The 24848-nt window shown below is 40.2% G+C and overlaps 1 protein-coding gene and 1 pseudogene across 1 annotated transcript in view; both read right to left on the bottom strand.

Moving 5' to 3' along the window:
• Positions 1-1913: 1913 nt before the first annotated feature.
• The window catches only part of LOC102850028 (phosphatidylethanolamine N-methyltransferase-like), a 110849-nt gene continuing 87914 nt past the window's right edge, over positions 1914-24848 (bottom strand). Inside the window, exons 4-6 of the mRNA XM_006902980.1 lie at positions 6837-6948; positions 2338-2412; positions 1914-1971 (exon numbers count right to left, since the gene is read on the bottom strand). Coding sequence (XP_006903042.1) covers positions 1914-1971; positions 2338-2412; positions 6837-6948 — 245 coding nt within the window. The remainder of the gene's footprint in view (positions 1972-2337; positions 2413-6836; positions 6949-24848) is intronic.
• LOC102853326 lies at positions 4638-6680 on the bottom strand (annotated as a pseudogene).

The raw sequence follows: 24848 nt of genomic DNA, 5'->3' as shown, positions 1-24848 counted from the left end.
GATAAATAAAGTAGACAAACTATTGGCAAACTTAAAAAAAGAAAGAGAAGACACAAATAACTTGAATAAGAAATGATAGAGGTGACATCACAAAAGAACTAGATGAAATTAAATCAATAATAATGGAATATTATGAAAATCTATATCCTGATAAACTTGAAAAACTAGAGGAAATGGACAAATTCCTAGAAATTCAAACCCTACCCTATCCAACCTAGACTGACATGCAAAGATATAGAACACTTGAACAGACCCATCACAAAAGAACAAATTGAAGAGGTCATAAACAGACTCCCCCCTGCCCAATCCAAAAAGTTCTGGATCATCTGAAGTCTACCAAACATTCAGAGATGAATCAATTATATTTAAATTCTTTTTAAAAATAGGGGGAAAAAGAAACAAAGTCACACTATGATTATAGATGCAAAAATCCTTAACAAAATCCTGGCCAATAGAATTCAACAATACATTAAAAAAAAGAATTGCTCTGAGTCGCTGGGAATAAGAGATGCAATTCAAAACCACAATGAGATACCATCACTCCAGTAGCAGTACAGTTTAAAAGAACAGTAAGCAATAAATGTTGGAGAGGATGTGGTGACACTAGAACTCTCATGCACTGCTGGTGGGATTATACAATGGTACAACCACTCTGGAAGGCAGCTGGCTCAAAAAGCTGAACACAGAAACTCCACGTGACACAGCTATTACACTGCTGGGAATATATCCTAAGGAAAATAGAACTGGGACAAAAATGGAGGTTTTTACAACTATGCTCACACAAGCGTTATTAACAATAGCTAGAAAATGGAAACAGCCCAAATGTCCATCAACAAATGCAGAGACTGAGTAATTATGGTATATTCACACAATGTAATTCTATACAGCACTCAGGAATAATTTTTTAAAATACTATTTAACACAGGAGAATCTAGACAGCATTGTGCTGAATTAATTCAGTCCCACAAAGAAAATACTGCTTAAGACCATTATTGTAAAAAAATAGAAGGATGTTGATAAAAGTCCAAAAGAGGAAAGGGAAGGGAACAGTGGGGCAGAGTGGGAGGGGAAGGGAGGATGTCACTAAGATAAAAGAGTTTGATAAGCAGAGTAAAGCATGGAGGTGAAGGAATTAGGAAAGATCCAATGGGGGGGGGGCGGTAATAGTAATCATGGATCAGTGGCGATTGGTTTTATAAAATACAACATACATATGTTTGAAACACAATGTGAATATAAGAATGCCTGTACGTGGAATGAAAAACAATGTATACAAATTTTGTAGGCAAATATAACAATAAATGGGCGAAAAATTCTTACCAGGAGAAACAAACAAAACATCTTTCCCCTCACCACCTCTGGACTTCATAGCAATTTGGAGACCCCTGTCTGCTAAGATTCTACTCATTCTTGCCAGAATATGTCCATCCTAGCTGCTGGGGAGATGTGTGAGATGGCATATTCCAGCCTCACGGTGTTTCTGCTGGGACTGGGATCACCAGAAGGGACAGGTGGTGTAAAGGCAGTGGCTTTTCCTCTACAGCCATAGCTCCTTGACTCCTACCTCCCAATAAAACAAGGATCCAAGACTGAATGCCTCATGAGGGTCACCCAGTCCTGAAAGCCAACCTTCCACCCATCTTTCAACCCATGATGATAAGACATAGTGTAGGCCATGCTAACTCAGGGATCTTTATTGGGAAGTCTAGACCTGAGGGTAGTATGTGGAGGGGGCTCAGAGGCTGTGTGGCAGCCAGCCAAGCTCCCAAGGCAGCAGTTTTCCAAGGCACTGGAGCCATCATCAGGTTCGAGTCCTGAGTAGTGGGGGCTAAGTCTCCAAGGCACAGGCATAGTGGGCCACAGACTTGCCCTCCAGGACAGCCACTGCTGGTTTCTGCTCTACAGCTTGCCCATCAGTTCCTCTTGTTGGATTGGATGTCTTTCTGCCGGTAAATCTCTGCTGTGAAGGGCCTACATGAGGATAAGGGAAGGCAGGAAGAAGGGCAATCAATCAGTCCACCTGGGCACTCCTTCCCAAAGGAGTCAAGGAGTAGGGGCTAGAGGGTGGGGATAGGATCCCTTTGCTATCCTAGGGTTTTTGCAAACAGAACATTTTCTTAGCACTGGGTAGACATCAGCAGGAGTGGGTGAGGAGAAGTAGGAAGGGGGTAGAAAGGGAAGGAGGTCCCAGGAGTATCTAGAGAAATTTGGCCTCCCAGGGCTTGCCCAGAAATCCAGGTCTTGGTGGTGCCCACTCTAAGCACCCATGTGCTTTTTCTAGTCTTTGTCCTGGGCCAGCTGGGACATTGGGAATGGTCTTAATGATATCCAACTCACTCTTCATAGAGCACAGCAACCATGTAGATGAGGGCTACTATTGCAGTCAGCAGCAGGCCTGTGGGGCTGGCGTGCCTGTGAGAGACAAGAGCCAGGTGGTCAGGTAACAGGACTGGGATGTCCCAGTGGCTCCAACCTTATCTGAGAGCCATGAGGTTGATACCTATGTTAGAGTGATTTGATTTGTAACTCAGACACAGGGATGTTGCCAGGGCCCACAGCTTACACAGTAGTAAGGGGTATGATAGGGTAGAGATGGGCACAGTACCATAAACAAGCCCAAATGCCTAGGAGAAGCACTCGGGATCTCTAAAAGTATGATAGCTAAGGGATAGGGGATTCTTGTGAACTCTATGGACAGTGTTCTGGCACTACAGTGTTGGGGAAAGGCATTAAGACATCTAGGCACCAGTGGGGCATCATATTGCCCCACTCCAAAGAAGTACCAGACAGAGGATGGGCCTGAGCCCCACCCAATAACACTCACTGGAAAGACAGACACATGCAGGGATAGCAAGCCCTAGAATGGGCCCTTCAGACACTACATGGATACTAGTTCTTTTTGCTGGCTCAGACTCCTACAAGAAGGCATCTTTACTGAACATGTCTATCCTTCCCCACCTCTGCTTGCTGGTCTTGGATATTCCCCTGCCTCCAAACTTTCCACTCACAGCTAACATAGGAAGAGAGTTCTTACTTGACTTCACAACCCTGAGGAAATGATCATCTCCAAGGTAAAGATCAGGAAACAAAGCTCAGAGGTGCCTGAATGCAGAGTCCAGACCTGGCCAGTGGAGCCCACATAGCAAGGCTGGACCTAGTGTTTGTCCTGTAGACCTATAACAAATGTTTCAGTGCATAATGGGAAGGCAGGGTGACACAGTCCATAAGGGAGTTCAGAAGGTACAAGCCTGGAGGTGTGAAGGGCTAAGCATGGGGTCTTGATAGCCACAGCAGATGCTCCCAATAAGCTAAGGTAGATGGTGACCTGCTTGGTCATATCCTAAAACCAAAGGTGCTGGTCATTCCTAATGAGCTCTTTGATGAGGACTCTTGCTCCCCAGTACAGCCAAGGCCTGAGCGTACCACCCCACATGTGGTTATACTCTTACAGGGTACCCCAAAAGTTCCTAAAAAGCCCTAGCCTGGTACCATGCCAACCAACCCTTCATTTTCCTACCCATACTTCTTGAGACTATGTACACCACATGGAAAAGGTCACTCTATCAGAATGCCCCAGTGCTTTTTGGAATGTGGGGAGTGCAGAACAGAGGTGGTGCCCGGTGGGGATGGCAGAGCCTGTGTGGGTACATTGGCAGTACACAGAAGCAGAGGCAGGAGCCCTCAATTTTTATCTGGATTGTTCTGTTGGTCGTGGGGTCATAGTGGGTGAGTCTGAAGGTAAGGAGTGTCCCCTTTGAGTCAACCACCTAAGTTCAGGCAGTGGAAGGAGGTGCAACAGAGAAAAAGGATGGCTTACAGGCCAACTTCATAGAATTGAGCACTGTAATCATATGGGGCAAAGGAGGAAGGAAACATCTCATCATATTTTCACCATTTGAGATTCATTCCTTTGTCACTTTCCTTTTTTTTTTAAATATAGGAGTAGGTTTATTATAGCTACTCCAGATTTTCGTGAGTGATACAATGACTGTGGAGTTTAAAAACCACCAGTGTTATCACTGTTTATTTATAGTAATTGGTTTAGTCTACAAGATTAAGGCAAACATACTAATGCATTTGCTTTTCTTCAGAAATCATACTTATAAAGATTACATAAAGTCTGTTCCCAAAATGTCTAGGAAATGCTGATTAATTAAAAGTAAGTCTGATTAAGATGTTTGACCAGGAGAATACATAGATGAATTTAAGTGTATACAATTTTGTGAACAAAATTCAAAAGGCAATGGCAATCTTCATCTCTTTGAACAATGTGTTTAAAAAGGATAAACTTCAGGAATTACATAAAAGTAAGATTGGCATCCATAAGGACTATTATATATAAAATAAACAGTTATAGAGGCTACTTAAAGAAAGACCACTTTGGGCTTTAGAAGAGGAAGTGCATGATGGTGGAACACTGTCCTGCAGACACTTGGGAGCACGAATGCAGGGTCACACCACACCCGTGGGGTCACCTCTGGATGCACTGCTCCACGGTTAATCAGAACAAAAGGAGAGCTGCTTTGTCAGCTGCTTCTGTCTTGTTTCCAGTGAGCAGTAAATGCCTAACATCAGTAAGAAAACAAAAATAAAATCTGAAGGAAGGCAGCCCTTTTAGCAGAAAGGTGGAGTGGAGCTTATGTGTCTCCATTTAACACTATCAGGCAGTTCTACAGCAACTGCAGGTTACCCTTTGCATGCTTCAGTTCTAACTCTGCCATTTCCACTAAATTTTTTCTGAATGCAGCAACTCTTCTTGTCCTAAAATCTATAAGCTCTTGTTTTGCAGATTCAGATATTTTTTTCAAATTTCTGACAACATAATTGTTGGGATGTTTCAGCCTGTAGAACATCTTTATTCTTAGCTCTTGCTTTATCCAATGCTTTATTAGCATTTTTTTTGCTTTATTAGCATTTTCATAATCCACTAGAGACCTAGATCTTCTATAGAAGAGATCCTTAGCAGCTTGAGATTCTCTTAAGTAGTATTTTAAAAGGTCAGAAAGTTTGAGGTCTTCGTCGGCAGACACTCATGCTTCTATTTTTCTTGTTTTATCAAACAGTTCTGAAACTCTGAGAAAAAACTTGCATATATCTGTAGAATCCTGAGTTCCTAAAGCATATACTGAAGAACCAATCCTATTGTAATCATCTGCAGCACTTTTGTGTGATCTTGTCATTCTATCAGATTTAGCAGATGCATCCTTCACTCGGTTATGATATTCTAAAAGGAAGGTTCACTCATGTTCAAAGAAATCATCTACATCCTTTACTCCTGAAACAATTACTCCATCTGCCGATTTAACCATGTTTTTAAAGAAGTCTTCAAGTTTTTCTTTTTTTATTTTTTCCTCAAACACTCAAATCTTGATTATATTCCAAGAACACATGGAAGTTTATGTCTTTTCTCAATAGGATGAGCTGCCACACGACACAGGAATACTTCATGCATTGCTACTGTCTTCTTGAATATTGCCAAATATTCAGCTTCCAGTTCCTGCTTCATCTTTGTGAATTCTTCCTTTGTCATTGACCCTTCTCCTTCTCCAAGCTTCTGCAATTTTTCCCTTGAAGCATCAAAATCAGGTCTTGGTGGTGCAGGGAGGGATAATATAACCTGCATAATCTTCATTTTCAACAAAGGAATCATGAAGCCAGATGAATTCATGTTGTTGAACAACAGAGAACTCATTTTGTTTAAAATTTGGCAATGAACTCTTTGTGTGAACAGTGAATTTTACTTTATCTCTCTCACTAAGAGCATCAGAAATGTCCACCTGCAAAGCAGCATCACTCTGAAGATCTACGTTTATTGCTTTAAGTCTGTGGTCCTCCTCGGAGAGGAAGTCGGGGATGTCGTCCAGGCCTTCCGCGCGCCCAGGACTCAGTGCCGCTGAGAACACCCACCATCATGGCTGCTCCGAGGCCCCTTTGTCACTTTCTAATCTTTTTGGTTTCCAGATGTGCCTGTAATATTCTAGGCAAGTGGTTTTCAAATGCTAAATAACCTATGAAGGAACTTGCAATAATAAGTGGTGCTAGAAATGGCTCTATCTCAGCTGCTAACCAAAAGGCTAGTCTGTGCAGGGATGACTGGACTGACACATTGGTGGGTCCTGGAAAGGAAGTTCTAGTCTGTTTAGGGGTGCCTCAGGAAATGCTACCAAACAGGACCAATACCCTGGTGGGGCCTGGAAAATGCCTAATGCTCCCAGTGTTGAGTTCTAGCAAAGGGCTTAAAAAGAACAGTCGCCAGGCCAACATAAATATCTGTGTTTTTAAATGGTTTTTTTAAAAGAACCACTGATGAAACATAAAAAGCATGCTGTTGTTATTAGGTGTTACCTAGTCCACGATCACTCAAAGCAACCCTATGAACAAGAGACCTTGCTCTATCCTGTACCATCCTCACCATCTCTGATGGTCTTGAGCCAATTATTACAGTTACTGTGTCAATCTATCTTGTTGAAGGTCTTCCTCTTCTTCTCTGATACTCCATCTTTCTTAGCATGATGTCTCTTTCCAAGGACCAGTTTCTCCTGACAACATATCCAGAGTATGTGTGATGAAGTTTCTCCATGCTTGCCTCTATAGAGCACCCAAATATTAGAATTCCTAAGGGAGGTTGTGTGGGGATATAGCCAGCTCACATATGCAAATAAATATGGGGCTGCTGCCATGGTGAACATATGTCAGTGTGACAGAGACCTACCTCCTCCAAAGAAATGTATCACCACTCTAAAGTGGGATGTCTTCCTGTTTATTACAGATGAGATCCTGCTAAGGATGGAAGCCCAAGAGTTGCCTGGACCACCCATCAATCAAGCGGTACTCACATGATAGCCCAACCCAGGTAGTTGGCGGTGCTACCCCAGTACATGGGATTGTCCAAGATGTTGAATGGGAATGTAGTCACTCTAGCTTCCTTTAGGATGCCGAAGTAATCACCTGTAGACAAGGTAGGGAAAGACAAGAGGTAACTGGGCTATCCCCCATCTAACCTGCATGGGAGTCAGTGTCCTGCGGGACTCAACAAGTATGCCCTAAACTATAGGCTTCTAGGAGGGCCCTGCTACAGGGACTATATATGGCACAAATAGGTACAGACTCCACACCTCTGCAGCCACAAGGCTTAAGGGAGACCGTGCATGGGACTATCTGGTATGGGCTCTAGGGCCCTCAGGTGCCCATGTGACAAAAGACCAGTGGTGGGAGGAGGCAGGTGACATCTCCTAGATAACCCTTTCAGAGGTACCCTGCTCACTGGGCTGAGGACTGACAAGGTAAGCAGGCTCAGAGGGGCACAGTGTACTGTCAGCTTAGCTCTGAGTTTCCCATAAGCTCTAGGGACCTCCAAGTCCCTATCTTTCAAATGAAAGATTAGATTCACTATTTCTACTTTAGCTCTGAAATTCTTGGCCCTTATATCCCCATCCACTCCCAGGTGAAGACCAGCTTTGACCCATGTCTTCTTAGGCATCATGAGTTTCACAGTAGGTAATGCACATGTCATCAACATCTCATTACTAAGAACATGAAACAGCTGTCTCTTAGCCCTGAGGGGTAAGGCTTTCCCTGAACACAGAAACTTTTGAGAACTGAAGTCAGTAATAGTAATTACAATTTATGTAATTATGTAATGGAAATACTGTCCTTCTAATATCCAAACTTCTTCCTATGGGGTTTCTAGATGGAGAACATTCTAGACAGGATCTTATCATAAATAGAGACCACAACATATACATCTCCAGCATGTTCTTCAGTGCCTTGAGATCACTATTTTAAGCATCAGTTACTGTGATGTTCTAACAGGCTGTGTGGGTTGGAGTGCTGCTTTCGACATTCTGTGGGTTGCTGGGATTAGTCCCTCTGCTCCTCATCTCATATCAGCTATCTTCCTAACAATCTCTGGTGGCATAATCAATGGGAGTTGCACTGCTAAACCAAAGGTGCCTGTCTAACAGTTTGAGTCCACTATCAGCTCTATGAGAGGAAGATGGGCAATCTCTTCCCGTGCCATTTACAGTATCAAAAAAACCCACTGGAGGGTCATCTTATGAGTTAGTTCTAACTCAAGAGCAATAGAGCAATGAGAATCTTCCTCCAAGAAGCCACTAGCCTAGGCTTGCTCTAACATATTTAACATGTTTTCTCTAACTTTACTTCCCAGAAGACCATGATAAGGTTATAGAGAACACGAACAGCTCCATTTCAAGGAGGCTGAGGGCTTATTCTAGCACAGCCTGTAAGCATGAAGACCACTGGGCATGACTGGAATGTTGAATACCAAACTGGCAGTCACTCAAGTAGGTTTCCAAGGCTATAAATCATGTAGAAAATTGCTCATCTCTTTCCCATGAAACTGCTGGTAAGTTCAAACTGCCAGAGAGATGCTGCCTTTGGGTGAGCTGTGCAACTCTATAAGGACTACCCACCAGGGGTCCTTTATCCTCCCACAGAAGTATTAAAAAAATGAGCAGAAATCATAAGAACTGGCTTTGTTCAAACTCCAGTGAACATTTGAGGGTTCAGAGTTTTCAAAACAGTAGGACAGTTTTGTGGGGTTTTGGTGCTAGGGTCCCCTCGCAAGTCCTTGGCTGCAGGAAAATAAAGCTAACTTGGAATAGAAGTCTCTGCGCTGGGTGTGCCGTGTGGTTTCTGCATCCTCTAACGTGCTGACTTCTCTTTAACTGTGTCTGTTCCAGCCTACAAAATGGCCCCGAAGGGATGGAAATAGGGACTCTGGTGGCTTAGTGGTAAGGAGTTGTGCTGCCAACCTGAATGCATGCACTTTGAATTTACCAGTTGCTCTGTGAGAGAAAAATGGGCAATATCCACCTATGGGATTAACCTGCCTCTGAAAACCTGGGTCGGTTCTGATTAGATGGTACATAACAACAGCAAAAGATGGAAGTAGAACATTCCTCTAGACAACCCTGGAGGCCAAGGCACTGCAAAGGGAATGAGCTAGGAGCTACCTGGGACAAAAAAGGATAACTGAGATGTTAGTGGAACACTTAGGCTGAGGTAAAAAAGCCAGGGAGAACATTTCTTTGCGAGACTGTATTGTCTGTATATATGAGCTAGAGAGCTATGTGTGTGCCTAGGGAAAAGGACATGTTCAGAAAAGACCAAAGGCAATCCTGTTGTTTCACCTCAAGCTGATCCTTGAGTACAAGCCTGGCTACGTGTTGAAGAAAACTTTAGCACAGACTCAGTCTGAAATCTCACCTGGAAGCAGGAGTGGCATCCACTTCCTAAACAACTTGCCTCTGAAAACTATGAACTTTGACAAATGTCAATAGTTGTAGATGGGCTTCAGGCCTTTTGTTCATAGAGACTCTATGAGTCGTGCTCGACTTAAAGGCAGTCAGCAACAACAGAGCTAGAATTTACAGCCACCTCACTATTTCCCCCCTTCATCTTGACATTCAGTGAAGACTGTCAGAACATTAGTTGAGCATAAGCTAAAGCAACAATATCAGTGTACACATCAAAGAATTCAGACTTTTCTAAAAATAGTTTAGAAAAGTCACTAATTTAACAGACCACCACAGCCTTTAATAATAAAAGGGGAAGAAAAAAATGCAAGAAGGAAGAAAAAGGGAGGGAGAAAGAAACGCAAACTAACTTAGAGAAAAAGGAGAGCAATTCAACAGTTATTATATTATTCAAATGCCCCATTTACAAAAATAAATCAGGACATGGGGAGAAATACAGAATTTCAATAAACTTAAAGGAACAAAATAAACAGAAGCCATCCTAAGGAAGCTCAGATACTGAATTTAAAAGGCAAGATATAAAAATAACTCCATTAAATACGTTCAGATGTCTAAAGGAAAGTGTGGCCAAAGAATTAAAGAAAACATTGGTATAAGCAAAATGAGACTATTTATGAAACTAAAGAAAGAAACAACAAAATCTAGAGCTAAAAAAACACAATAAACAAAATTTTTAAAAATTGATTTGAAAGATTCAACAGCAGGTGTGAATTATAAGATAAAAGAAACAGCAAACTGGAAGATAGATAATTGAAATTATAGTATCTAGGATTAAAGAAAACAAAGATTAAGACAAACATGAACTGATAATTACTGGTGATTGGAAGACATTGTTTTTCACATCACTCAATAGCTTCTTGATCTAGGTATAGGTATCAAATAAGCCCACTCAAGTGTTCTGAGGTTCTCATTCTTCCAATGTTAGCTACAATTTGTTGTGAGTCACACAGTCCAACGCCTTTGCATAGTTAATAAAACACAACAGACATCTTTCTGGTACTCTCTCCTTCCAGTCAATATCCCTCGGACATAAGCAAAGATATCCCTAGTGTCGGCTTCTTCTAATCCCTGCTGTATTTCTGGCAGTTCTCTATCAATGTACTCTTCTACTTATTTATTTTTAAAATTATAATCTTCAGCAAGATTATTTGCATGTGATATTATTCTATAATGTCCACATTATGTTAAATCACTTTTTTGGGGGGGAATAGAAATATGGCTCTCTTCCAGTCAGTTGGCCAGGTAGCTGTCCTCCAAATTTCTTGGCACATCCAGGCCTGCATTTGTTTGTTGAAATATATCAAGTGGTATTCCAACAATTCCTGGGACCTTATTTTTTTGCCAACTCCTTCAGAGCACCTTGAACTTCTTCCTTTATTACCATTGGTTCTGGATCATATGCTACTTTCTGAAATGGTTCTGTGTAAGCCAATTCTTTATATAGTGACTCCATATACTCCTTCCATCTTCTTCTGATATTTCCTGGCTCATTAAGATTTGCCCATAACATCTTTCAGTACTGCAACTCTAGGCTTGAATTTGTTCTTCAGTTTCTTCAGCTTGAGAAATTCTTTCCTTTTGATTTTCTGACTCTAGTTCTTTGCACATTTCATTATAATGTGCTTTGTCTTCACAAGCTACCCTTTGAAATCTTCTGTTTAAATCATTTCTTACCTTTGTTTTAGCTTCTCTGCATTCTACTACAATATTCAGTGTCTCTCAACAACCATTTTGATGTTTTCTTCCTCGTCTGTCTTTGTAATGATCTTTTGCTTTCTTCATGGATGATATCCTTGATAGCATCCTGCAGTTCATCTGGTCGTCAATGCCTCAAACTTGCTCTTGAAAATGGTTTTTAAGCTCAGGTGTGATAGACTAAAGGTTGTCTTTTGGTTTTTATTTTCTTTAGCTACAGTGAAACCTTGGCCTATCTTGTACCATCCTGAGAATCTCCCCTGTGCTCAAGCCCATTGTTGTAATCAGTGTCAGCCCATCTCATTGAGGGTCTTCTGTTTAGGGATCCTGTCCTTTTCCAAGCATGATGTCTTTTCCCAAGGACTGGCTCCTCCTGACAACATGTCCAAAGTATGTGATACAGAATTTAGCCATCCTTGTCTACAGGAGCATTCTGTTTGCTCTTACCAAACTTAAAGGAAACTTTCAAAAGAATTTATGAAACTTGTCATCAAAATAAAAAAGAGGAAAATAAAAAAACTTGGTAAACAATAAAACAGCAATTAAGGATAAGAAAAGTAATAAATAAGAATTCCGTACAATAAAGTAGATAGAACAAAAAACCCCAGCAACAGCACCAAAAACTGTAGTAAAATGAGAGCAATAACACCATAGTTATTTATCAATACACTTAATGTGAATAGATTAAATGCACAATAACAGTAAAAAACTTACTACATTGTTATCAAGTCAGTATCAACTCCATTCAGTGTCTGAGGCTATAAATGGCATAGGAACAGATCACCCATTTTTCTCCTGAGGAGTAGCTGCTGCATTCGAACTAATAGACAAGTACTATCATTGAACAGTGCAGCTCCCTGTGAACTATGCCAATTGAACGCTTAAATAGGCAAGCTGGTGGTAAAATTGTATGGTGTCATTGTGTAGTGTGTGTGCCTCTTAAGCAATTGTAAATTGCAAATTGTAAATTCTGTTAACAGATCTAACTGAAATAAAGAAGATAATTATGGGATACTATGAAGAACCATCAAATTTGAAAACTTAGAATATAAAGTCTAGTAACTGACTTGTGTACCTAAACTAATACAGAGGCAGAAAATTTGAACATATGCAGAAGGTCAAGGACTGCAGTCTGCAATACTGGAATGGAGCTCAACATCAAGACAATTCTCACTATTGGGCCAACTGGTAGCACTGTGATGGATGGAGAAAAAAATTGAGATTGTTAGTAGTTACAGTTGTTGTTGGTTTTTTATTATAATGAACATTTACAGAGATTTTGGATTTCCATTCATTCATTGTTGCACTTTTCTCCCTGCCCAGCCCCCCTCCCAGTTCACTCCTCTCTTTGAAAAGTAAAAGAAAAATTCTTTCACTGATGTACAATCCCACCGCCCCAGTACACTCCACTATGCAACCTTAATTCTGGACTCTTGTGATAACGATAATACCCTATCATATATCGCTTTTAAATTGTTCTCTCCCTCATTGTTTCAATGCAGTATACATAATTTATCCAGTTTTTCTCAGTCTTACCCCAACCCTGATGTCAGTCCCATTCTACAACAGTGGCACCATGCAGTATTTGTCCTTTTGTGACTGAGATATTTCACTCAGCATGATGTCCTCCAGGGTCATCCATTTTGAATAATATTGCATGAGTACCTTGTTTTTCAGTGCATGGGTGTGCACAGCAGTTACAGTTGTTAACAGTTAACAATTACAGCTCTGCTACACAATCAACACACTTGGTATCAGCAGACAAAAAAAATCAAAAGATTAATTGCACTAGGTAAATCTGCTGTCAGGAACTTTCCCAGAGTACTGAGAAGCAATGATGTCAGTCTAGAGACTATGGTGTGCCTGATCCATCCATGGTCTTTGTAATTACTTGCTATGCATCAGAGAGCTGGATAATGAATAAGGATGATAGAAGAATTGATCCCTTTATGTTATGGTGCTGGAGAATAGTCTTGAACATACCACAGACCACCAAAAAAACAAATAGGTCTGTGTTGGAGAGGGTGAAACCAAGTTTCTCCTTGAAGGCTAGGATTTTCAAACTCTGTCTCCCATATTTTGGGCATGTGGCCAGAAGAGAGTGGTCCTTAGAGAAGGACATCATGCTCGGAAGGGTGGAGGGACAGCAAAGGAGAAGAAGACCCTGGATGAGATGGATTAATACAGTGACTAGGGCAATGGGGGTAGGTGTATCAGAATTAGTGAAACTGACTGGCTCAGGACAAGGCAGGGTTCAGAGCTGCTGTAGACAGGGTTGTTATGGGTTGCAGGCGACTCAGCAGCACATAACAACAAGGATAACATGGTTTGGATCCACCAATTGCTGTGATATGCTGGGTAATCTCCTCTGTGATTTAGTGACTCTGAAAACCCATTGGAAGGTCAGTTCTGACTTGAAAGCAAAAAACAACAACAATGGACAACTGATATTTCGTAAAGAGATAAAATCCATTAAGTGAGGAAAAGGCAACCACTTTAACAAATGATGCTGGCAAAACTGGCTATCAGTGTCAGTTTGAAGATATTGATTCAGGCCATGGTCTTCTCAATCACTTGCTTTGTATGTGTCAGAGAGCTATAAAATGCATAAGGATGACAAAAAAAGAATTAATGCCTTTGCACTGTGGTGTTGGAGAAAAGTAATAAATATTTCATGGACTGTCAAAAGAACAAAAAGATATGTCTTGGGAAAAGTGCAGCCAGAGTGCTCTTTGGAAGCAAAGATGGTGAGGCTCCATTTTCCACATTTTGGTGCTGGAGAATCGAGTATTGAATATATCATGGACTGCTAGGAGAACAAACAGGTTTGTCCTGGAGAAGGTAAAGCCGGAATGCTCCTTGGAGTCAAGGATTCAGAAGCTTCATCTGACATACTTTTGGCATGTTGCAAGGAGGGACATCATGTTTGGCAGAGTGGATGGGCGGCAAAGGAAAGGAAGACCTTCAATGAGATGGACTGATTCTGTGACTTGAGTGGTGGGAATAAGTGCGTTTGGGATGGCTAGTTTGGCACAGGATGGAACGGCATTTAGGGCTCTTGTACATAGGGTCGCTATGAGTCGCAAGTGACTCTATGGCACATAACAACAACAACAACCTAGATGAGACTATTCTTTGGAAAGGGACATTATTCTTGGAAAATGGAGGGTCAGCGAAGGAGAGGAAGATCCTTAATGAAATGGGTTGACATAGTGACTTTAGCAATAGACTCTATTGTGTCAGAGATGATGAGAATGGCAAAGGATAGGTTCTTAAGGTCGCTATGAGTCATACTTGACTCAGTGGCACCTAATAACAACAACATATGCAGAAAATGGAAAAAAGATCAGTACTCCACATATACAAAAAACTCACTCAAGATGTTATCAAAGGCCTAGGTATGAAAATTTTAAAGTATACAGGTCATTAAAGAAAAAATTAGGGACATTTAGGAGCCCCAGTGTATCCAAGGGAACTCTAGTGGCTTAATGGTAAGGAATTATACTACCTACACAAAGGTTCACAATTCTAATCCACCAGCTGCTCCATGGAAGAAACATAGGCAATCTCTTCCTAGATGGTTTACTGCCTATAAAAAATTCACTGGAGGGTCAGCTATGGGTTGGTTCCTACTTGATGGTACACAACAACAACAACAAGAAGTCATCTCATTTTCAATTGTATCAAATGCATCAGAATAATTGGACAATAAATAAGACTAAAGAATCAATATCTTTGAATTGTAGTGTTCACAAAGAGTATTGAACTGCTTAAGAAATTGCTAAAAGAACAAATATATTTGTCTTGGAGGATGTGAAATCAGGGTGCTCCTTAAAGGCAAGGATAGTGAAACTTTTTGTCACATGCTTTCTGCATGTTGTCAGGAGGGGCCAGTCCGTGGAAAAAGGCATCATGCTTGAAAAGGGCATCAGAAGAAGACACTCAATAAGATGGATTGACACACTAACTACAATGGGCGTAAGCAAGATGGAGATTTTGATGATGACACAGGATAGGGTAATATTTAGATTTGTTGTTCACAGGATCCTCATGAATCACAGTTGAGTTGAAGACATGTAAGAATAACAACAATATATGGCATACATTTTAAAAAAGAACTCCAACTCAAAGTCATTGCCATCAAGTTGAAAGTGGCCCTCCACTGGGTTTCTGAGTATGTAAATCAAAGAGGAGATTGCCAAACTTTCTTTCAAATATTGAGAGACAGTGGATTTGAACCATCAGAAAGGCACACCTTTTGGGTTCACAAGACCCTAGAGACTATTCCACCAGAGGTCTCTAAATGACATAAATGTTGTTGTTATGTGCTGCCGAGTCTTCTGCAACTCAGTGACCCTATGTACAACAGTCCGAAACCCTGCTCTAACCTGTGCCAATCTTCTTGTCTCTGACACACCTACCGCCATTGCCCCAGTCATTGAATCTGTCCATCTCATCAAGGGTTTTCCTCTCCTGCACTGACCCTCCTCCCTCCCAAGCATGATGTCCCTCTCCAAGGACTGGTCCTGTTTTGCAACATGTCCAAAGTATATCATATGAAATCCTTGCCTCCAGGAACAGCCTGGCTTCACCTTCTCCAGGACAAATTTGTTTGTTCTCCTAGCAGTCCATGGTATATTCAATACTCTTTTCTAAAACCACAGCTCAAAGGCATAATTTCTCCTTCTATCATTCCTAGTCATTTTACAGCTTTCTGACACATAGCAAGTAATCACAAAGACCATAGCCTATACCAGGCACACTCTGGTCTCCAGACTAACATTGCTGCTCTTCAGTACTTTGGAGAAGTCTCTGACAGCAGACTTTCCCAATGCATTTCGTCTTTTCATTTCCTGGCTGCTGGTACTAAGAGTGTTGATTGTGGAGCCAAGCAAACTGAAGCTGTTAGCAAAATAAATCTCTTCACTATCTATCATGATGCTGCCTGTCTGCCCAGTGGTGAGAATCTAGACAACCAAAAATTATTAAAAATGGAATACTATGCAGCATACAGGAGCTATGATTTTTAAAAATACTACATAACTTGGGAGAGACTGGGGAGCATTATACTGAGTGAACGAAATCTCATAAGGACAAATACTGCATAAGACCATTATTATAAAAACAGAAGGATAACTAGTAAAACACATAGGGGAACCCAAGAGGGGAAAGGGTGAGAGCAGAGGGGTGAGGACTGGTAGGGGCAAAATCACAGGTTTGCACAATTTGATGGGTGGAAGGAGTGAATAAAGGAAATGGGAGACTGGTGGGGACCTGAGAAGACACATGCATAATCCAGTGGTGATTAATTTTATAAAACATAGGATTGATTGTATGAAACGTAATATAAATACTCTGATACACAATGTATATGAACTTTGTAAGCAAACCAATATAAAGTTTTAAAAAGTATAGGACAGACATGGGAGAGTTAGGGAGAGAAAATGGAAAGAATGGATAGATAATAAACACTGCATTAGAACAGATGAGGGGAAGAACTGACTGAAAGGAATATATGATTATGCATTATATGTATGAGAACAAGGGGTGGATTGTGGGGTAGGCTGGGGCAGGGAGGAAGAAATTATGCAATAATGAACAAAAAGAAACTTTATTTTTCTTATGTGCCGTCGAGTCACTTGTGACTCATATCAATTCTATGCTGTGAACCTTGCTCAACAGCTCTGAATCTTTCTCTACCCTGTACCAATCTCATTGTCTCTGACACACCTACCCCCACTATCCCAGTCATTGAATCAATTCATCCAATCAAGGGTCTTCTTCTCTTGCACTATCCCTCCATCCTCCCAAGCATGATGTTCCTCTCCAAGAACTGGTCACTCCTTGCAACAAATATGCCCAAAATATGTATGATGTAGCTTCAGAATCCTTGCCTCGGAGAATCCTGGTTTCATACTCTCTAGAACAAACCTGTTCTTTCTCATAGCAGCTCATATTATAGTCAATACTCTTCTCCAGTGCCACAGCTCAAAGGCATCAATTCTTCTATCATCCCTACTCATTGTCCAGCTTTCAGATGTATACATAACTGCAAAAGACAATGACCTGTATCATGCCACCTTAGTATCCAGACTGATATCGTTGCTCTTCAGTACTCTGGAGAGTTTCTTGATAGCAGACTTTCCCAATGCAATTCATCTTATGATTTTCTGGCTGATGGTACCAAGAGTATTGATTGTGGAGACAAGCAAACTGAAGCTGTTAACAATTTCAATCTCTTCATCTATCATGATGCTGCCAATAAGCCCAGTGATGAAAATCTTTTGTTTTCTTGATGGCAAACTTCAATCCATAGTTAGGGTGCAGTCTTTGACTTTCTGCAGCAAGCACTTAAGTCTGACTCAGTTTCAGCAAGAAAGGTTGTGTCATCTCCATAATGCAGGTTGTTGATGAGTCTTCCTCCAATACTGATGTCACATTCCTCCTCATAGAGCCCAGCCTTCTGGATGATCTGCTCTGCATATTGCTTGAAAAGGTACAGAAATTGGACACATCCCTGGTAAACAGCCTTCCCAATTTTGAACCATGCAATGTTTCCTTGCTCTATTCTAATGACTGCCTCCTGGTCTTAGTATAGGTTTTGCATGAGCACAATCAAGTGTTCTGGGATTCCTATTCTTCTCAGAGTTAGCCACAGTTTGTTGTGATCCACACAGTCAAATGCCTTTTGTGTAGTCAATGAAACACAGATAGGCATTCCTCTGGTACTCTCTACTTTCAGCCAAAATCCATATATCAGCTATAATATCCCTAGTTCCATGGCCACATCTGGCAGTCCTCTGTTGATATGCTGCTCCAGTCATTTTTGGGTAATTTTCAGCAGAATCTTGCTTGAATGTGGTATTAATGATATTGTTTGATAATTTCTGCACTCTGCTGGGTCACCTTTCTTTGGAATATGTATAAATATGGATCTCTTCCAGTCAATGGGCTAGGTGGTTGTCCTCCAGATTTCTTGGCACAACTTGGTGAGCACATCCAGGGCAGAGTCTGTATGCTGAAATTTATCAATTGGTATACTGTCAATCCCTGGGCGTTGTTTTTGTCACTTCTTTCAGAGCAGCTTGAACTTCCTTCATCACCACAAGCTCTTGCTCATAATGTTGTTTCCTGAAATTCTTCTATGTCAGCCAATTCCTTTTGGTTCAGTGACTCTTTATACTCTTCTTTTAATGCTTCCTGGATAATTTAATATTCTGCCCTTCCTGTATCATTTAACATTCTGCCAAAAGTATCTTTAAGGATTGCAACTCAAGGCTTGAATTTGTTCTTCAGTTCCTTCAACTTTAAAAATGCCAAGCAAGTTCAGCCCTTCCGATTTTCTGACTCCAGCTCCCTGCACATTTCCTTATAATACTGTACTTTGTATTCCTGCACTGCCCTTTGAAATCTTTTGTTCAGCTCCTTAATATCTTGATTTATTTCCTTTGCTTTGGCTTCTCGGCATTCTAGTGCAATATTCAGAGTCTCCTCTGACATCCATCTTGGTCTTTTCCTCCTTCTCTCTCTTTTTAATGACCTTTTGCATTCTTCATGGGTGATATTCTTTGTATCTGCCCACAGCTCATCTGGTCTTCGCTCATTCGTGTTCAAGGCCTCAAACCTGTTCCTGAGAGCATTTTGAAATTCAAGTATGATGGACTCAAGATCAAATTTTGGTTCCTGTGGATTTAATTTTATTTAGCTTCAGCTTGAACTTGCATATGAGTAGTTAGTTGGTAGTCTGTTCTGCAATCAGCACCTGGCCTAGTTTTTACAGCTGATACTTCTTCAGTGATTCCACAGATGTAATAGATTTAAAAAGGGGAAAAAATTAAGTCTTAATATGTTCACTTCTAATATATATATATATATGTTGTTGTATTGTTGTTGTTGGTTGCCTTCTAGCTGAGCACAACTCATAGCAACCCAATGAACAAAAGGCCTGAAGCCCCTCTACTACTATTCACATTTATCAAAGTTCATAGAGTTTCTGAAGGCATGTTATTTAGGTTGTGAATGCCACTCCTGCTTAAAAAATATTTTTAAAAATTTAAAAATATTTAAAAAAATTTAAAAATCTATATATACATATCTATCTATATCTATATCTAGATCTATCTGTATCTATCTATCTATATACATACACACACACACACAAGTACACTAGACAATTGGGACTTCCTGAAATGAAATCTTTATGTGCATCAAAAGACTTCCTCAAGAATAAAATGGATTTTATTGATGGATTGTGAAAAAAATATCTGGCAATGATATAAAAAGAGACTTAAATTTCTAGAGAACTCCAATGAATAAGTAAAGATACTGTGTACTTTTGCCCAATGAAGTACTACTACATTGAAAAATATGTACAAACAACTATGAGATACCATCTCCCCAGTAAGAATAGCAAAATTCAACAGACCAGCAAATAACAAATGCTGGTGAGGATGTGGAGAAACTGGCACCATTATTCACTGACAGTGGGAGTGTAAAATGGTGTAACCACTATGGAAGACAGTATGGCGTTTTCTCAAAAAGTGCAAATAGAAATACCATTTGACCCAGAAATTCCACTACTGGGAATATACCCTGAAGAAACCAAAACTGCCACCCTAGCAGATATATGCACACACATGTTTATTGCTGCACGGTTCACAATAGCAAAGAGTTGGAAACAACCCGAGTGCCAAACAACAAACGAATGGAGAGAGAAGCTGTAGTAGAATCACACAATGGAATACTATGCAGCATGAAAAACAAGGAACTCATGAAATATACAAAATGGGTGATCCTGGAGAACATTATGCTGAGTGAAATACCTCAGCCACAAAAGGACAAATACTGTATAGTGCCACTGTTGTAAAACAGGACTGACAAGGGGCTTGGGGGAGTGAACAAAGAAAAGAGGGGATAAACAATGTACACGACATTGAAACAGATGAGTGGAAGAATTGCTTAAAAAGTAATATATGATTAGGTATTATTTGTATGGCAACAGTCCAGAATAAGAGTTACATAGTAAAATGGACTGAGTGGAAATCCAAATTCTCTGTAAATGTTCATTAAAATTATTTTTTAAAAATGGTCTGAGGTAGAGATTGGGAATTATAAACCAATGAAATAATTTTTTTCTCAAAGAAAAAAGCTAATTTGGGCGGAAGGCGGTAGACAGGGAGGAAAATATGCAACAATGAATGAATGGAAATCCAAGTTCTCTATAAACTTTCATTTAAAAAAGAAAGAAAAAATTATGTACAAAATATGTAAAACAAAGATGCATGTAAAGGATGTGATGTTAGGAAAAAATAATCAGTCTCAAAAGTAATCTTATGGCATAGGACCACTACTATTAAAAAAACCTATAGAGAGCTCTGGTGGCCTAGTGGCAAGAAGCTGCACTGCAATCCCAGAGGTGTGCGGTTCAAGTCCATCAGATGCTTTGCTGGAGAAGGAGGAACCATCTCCTCCTGTACTAGTCAAATCTGATTTGATGGTACACACACACAGAAATAATAAATTAATTAATTAATTAATATAAAAAATTTTTTAAAACACACACAAAAAACCTATAGAAAGGTTCACACACTGAAATATTTTTAAATAGTTATCACAGATAGAAAAGAAAGGAGAGGAGAGTAAAAAATTAAATAAGTAAGATGTTGTTGTTGTTGCTGTTGTTGTTGTTGCTTGCTGGCGAGTCGAGCACAACTCATAGCGACCCTATGAACAAAAGGCCTGAAGCCTTTCTATAACTATCATTTCTCCAAGTTCATAGAGTTTCCAGAGGCACATGGTTTAGGAAATGGGTGCCACTCCTGCTTCCTAGGTGAAGGGAAAGGCAATATATAATAAGATTAGGCATTACAGTTCATTATTTGTATTAATCTAATTAATGCTAGAAAAAGTGTATGACTGATTTAATGAAATAATAATTCTAAAACAGTAAGTAAAGGGAGCTCTGGTGGCCTAATGGCAAAAAGCTGTGCTGCAAATCCCAAAGGTGCACGGTTTGACTCCACTAGATGGTCCACTGAAAGAGAAGCAATCTCTCCTCCTATGTCAGTCGGATCCTATTCCATGGTACACGACAAGGGGGGGAAGTATATCAAATAAAAAATCAATTTGCAAACTTTCATGCAAACAAAAAATGAAGTAAAACTTAAAAGTCTCTAAGTAAAAAAAAGAGAGATGAATTTAGAGAAAATTATGCTGACTGTCACTGAATGACTCAACTCATTGACACCAAGTCTGATCCAACTCACATTTGACCTTCCAGCAGGTTTTCAGGAGGCTAGAAATCATGTGGGAGGAGATTGCCTATCTTTCTGTCATTAGTAAATTCAAACTGCCAGAGAAGTGTTGCTTTTGTGTAAGCAGTGCAACTCAGTGTGGTTTAGGCCACCAGCTCCCTTAAACAATGTTGGTGCTAGTGCTGTTAAGTCCACTATGACTTATTCATAGTGACCCTGTGAATAACAGATCTGAACTTGCCCTATCCTTCACCATTCTCATGATCTATGATATGCTTACACCCCCAGTTACAGTCACTGTGTCAATCTATCTTGTTCAGTCTTCCTCGCTTTCTCTGACCCTTCACCTTTCCCAGCATAACATCTTTTTCCAAAGAGTAGACAGACCCTCCAGACAACACTCTCAAAATATGTGAGACAAACTTCATGATTCATATCTCTTAGGAACAATCTGATCATAGTTCCTCCATGAGAGTCTTGTTTGTTCTGTTGGCATTCCATGGGATATTCAGTACACTTAGCCAACACCACAGTTTGAAGGTATTGATTCTTCTGTTATCCTTATTCACAGTCCAACTTTCAGATTCATAGGAAGAAACAGAAAAAACCCATGGTTTGGATCAGATGCACCTTAGTCTTTAAACAGACAGCTTTCCTCTTTGGCATTTTAGAGAGGCCCTTGAAAGCAGATTTTCCCAATGTTATGTGTTTTCTGAATTCACTACTGTTCTTACCATGGGTGGTGCTGTGAATCCAAGTAAAAAATTATTGGCAATGTCAATCTTTTCTCCATATATCATAATGTTATCCATTGGTCCAATGGGGAGGATTTTTTCCTTTTCTTGAGGTTGAGATGTAAACCGTATTAGAGGATGGAGTCTTTGATCTTCTGCAGTGTTTCATGTTCTCTTCACTTTCTGCATGCAAGGATGTAACATCTATAGCAGGATTTTGATGACTCTTCCTCCAATCCCTCTTCATAAAGTGCACATATTTCTTCATAAAGTCCACATACTTCTTCATAAAGTCCAGCTTCTTAAATTATTTGCTCAACATATAGATTGTATAGGTATAAAGAAAGGATACAACCCTGATATATGCCATACTTGATCCTAAACCAAGCAGTTTTCTCTTGATCTATTTGGACAACTGTTCTTGGTGTATATATAGGTTTCAAATGAGCACAATTAAGTGTTCTGAGATTCTCATTCTTCTCAGTGTTGGCCATAATCTTTTATGATCCAAATAAACACCTTGTATAGTTAATAAGACAAAAGTAAGTATCTTTCTGGGATTCTCAGTATTCAGCCAAGATTCCACTGACAGCAATGATATCACTAAAGCTAGACCCTCTTCTGAATCCAGGCAAAGCTCTGGAAATTCCTTGTTGATGTTTTAGCTTTTATGAATGATCTTCACCAAGATTTTATTTGCATGTGATTAATGGTATTGTTTGATAATTTCCATATTCTGTTTTTTAAAAAACAATTTTAATTTTTTTTGTTGCACATTTTATTCCTTGCCTCCCCCCAACCCTAGTCCATCCAGCAATGCTGTCATATGTATAAGGCCTAATCATATATTCCTTTCAAACAGTTCTTCCTCTCATCTGCTGTACTTCAGTGATTGTTATCTACCCTTTTCCCATTCTCTGCCCACCCCATCTCCATTTGTCCTATTTTATAACAGTGGAGTTATATAGTATTTGTTCTTTTTTCTGTGACTATGACTCAAAATAATGTCCTCCAGGCTCTCCCGTGCTATGTAGGGCTTTATATGGGTTTGCTGGTTTTCAATGCTGCATAATATTCCATTCTGTGTATATACCATAGTTTTTCTATTCATTTGTTTGTTGTTGCTTCTATTACATTGCTATTGTGAATAATGCAACAATAAACATGGGTGTGTATACATCTGTTTGAGTCATGGCTACAATTTCTTTAGGGTATATTTCCATTGGCAAAAAACAAGGCACCAGGAATTGATGACAAACTAATTGACAAATTTCAACAAACAGAAACTTCCCTGGATGTGCTCACCAAGTTGTGCCAAGAAATCTGTAGGACAACCACCTGGAAGAGATCATATGTGTTCCCATTCCAAAGAAAGGTAACCCAACAGAGTGCAGAAATTATTGGACAATATCATTAATATCACATTCAAGCAAGGTTCTGCTGAAAATTATCCAAAAATTACTGGAACAGCACATCAACAGAGTACAGCCAGATGTGTAGGCTGGGTTTAGAAGAGGTCATGGTACTAGGGATATTATAGCTAATGTTAGATGGATCTTGGCTGAAGGTAGAGAGTACCAGTGAAATGTCTTTCTGTGTTTCACTGACTATGCAAAGGCATCTGACTATGTGGATCACAACAAACTGTGGCTAACTGAGAAGAATGGGAATCCCAAAGCACTTGATTGTACTTATGTGGAACCTATACTTGGACCAAGAGGCAATCATCAGAATAGAGCAAGGAAACATTGCATGACTCAAAATTGGGAAGGGTGTTTACCAGGGATGTATCCTATCTGCATACCTTTTCAATCTATATGCAGAACAGACCATCCAGGAGGCTGGGCTCTATGAGGAAGAATGTGACATCAGTATTGGAGGAAGACTCATCAACAAACCTGCATTATGGAGATGACACAACCTTACTTGCTGAAACTGAGTCAGACTTAAGTGCTTGCTGCAGAAAGTCAAAGACTGCACCCTAACTATGGATTGAAGTTTGCCATCAAGAAAACAAAAGATTTTCATCACTGGGCCTATTGGCAGCATCATGAAGAGATTGAAATTGTTAACAGCTTCAGTTTGCTTGTCTCCACAATCAATACTCTTGGTACCAGCAGCCAGGAAATCAAAAGACAAATTGCATTTGGAAAGGCTGCTGTCAAGGACCTCCCCAGAGTACTGAAGAGCAATGATGTCAGTCTGGAGACTAAGGTGCACCTGATCCAGGCCATGGTCTCTGCAATTACTTGTCATGCATCAGAAAGCTGGACAATGAGTAGGGATGATAGAAGAATTGATGCCTTTAAGCTGTGGTACTGGAGAAGATTATTGAATATACCAGGGACTGCTAGGAGAGAAAATGGGTTCATACTAGAGAGTGTGAAGCCAGGCTGCTTCTTTCTTGGAGGCAAGGATTCTAAAACTACATGAGACATATTTTGGGAATGTTGCAAGGAGTGACCAGTCCTTAGAGAGGGATATCATGCTTGGGAGGGTGGAAAGACAGTGCAGGAGAGAAGACCCTCGATGAGATAGGTTGACTCAGGGACTACAGTAATGGGGGTAGCTGTATCAGAGATGATAAGGTTGCCTTAGGACAGAACAAAATTCAGAGCTGTTGTACACAGGGTCGGTATGAGACCCAAGTGACTTGATAGTACATAACAACAACATATTCCCAGTGGTGGAATTACTAAGTCAAATAGTATGTATACTTCCAGCTTTTTGAGAAAAGTGCAAAATGGCCTTCCATTATGGCTGTCCAATTTTACACTCCTACCAGCAATGTTTTTATTTGCATCTCTCTAATAGTTAGGAGCTGATTGTGGAACAGACCACCAACTACTCATATGCAAGTTCAAGCTGAAGCTGAGGAAAATTAA

This window comes from Elephantulus edwardii, unplaced genomic scaffold, assembly GCF_000299155.1.
Source record: "Elephantulus edwardii isolate Elephantulus edwardi_28Jun2011 unplaced genomic scaffold, EleEdw1.0 scaffold00483, whole genome shotgun sequence".
Classification (NCBI taxonomy): domain Eukaryota; kingdom Metazoa; phylum Chordata; class Mammalia; order Macroscelidea; family Macroscelididae; genus Elephantulus; species Elephantulus edwardii.
Note: the sequence above shows the minus strand (reverse complement) of the source record. Positions and strands in the feature narration are given on the sequence as shown.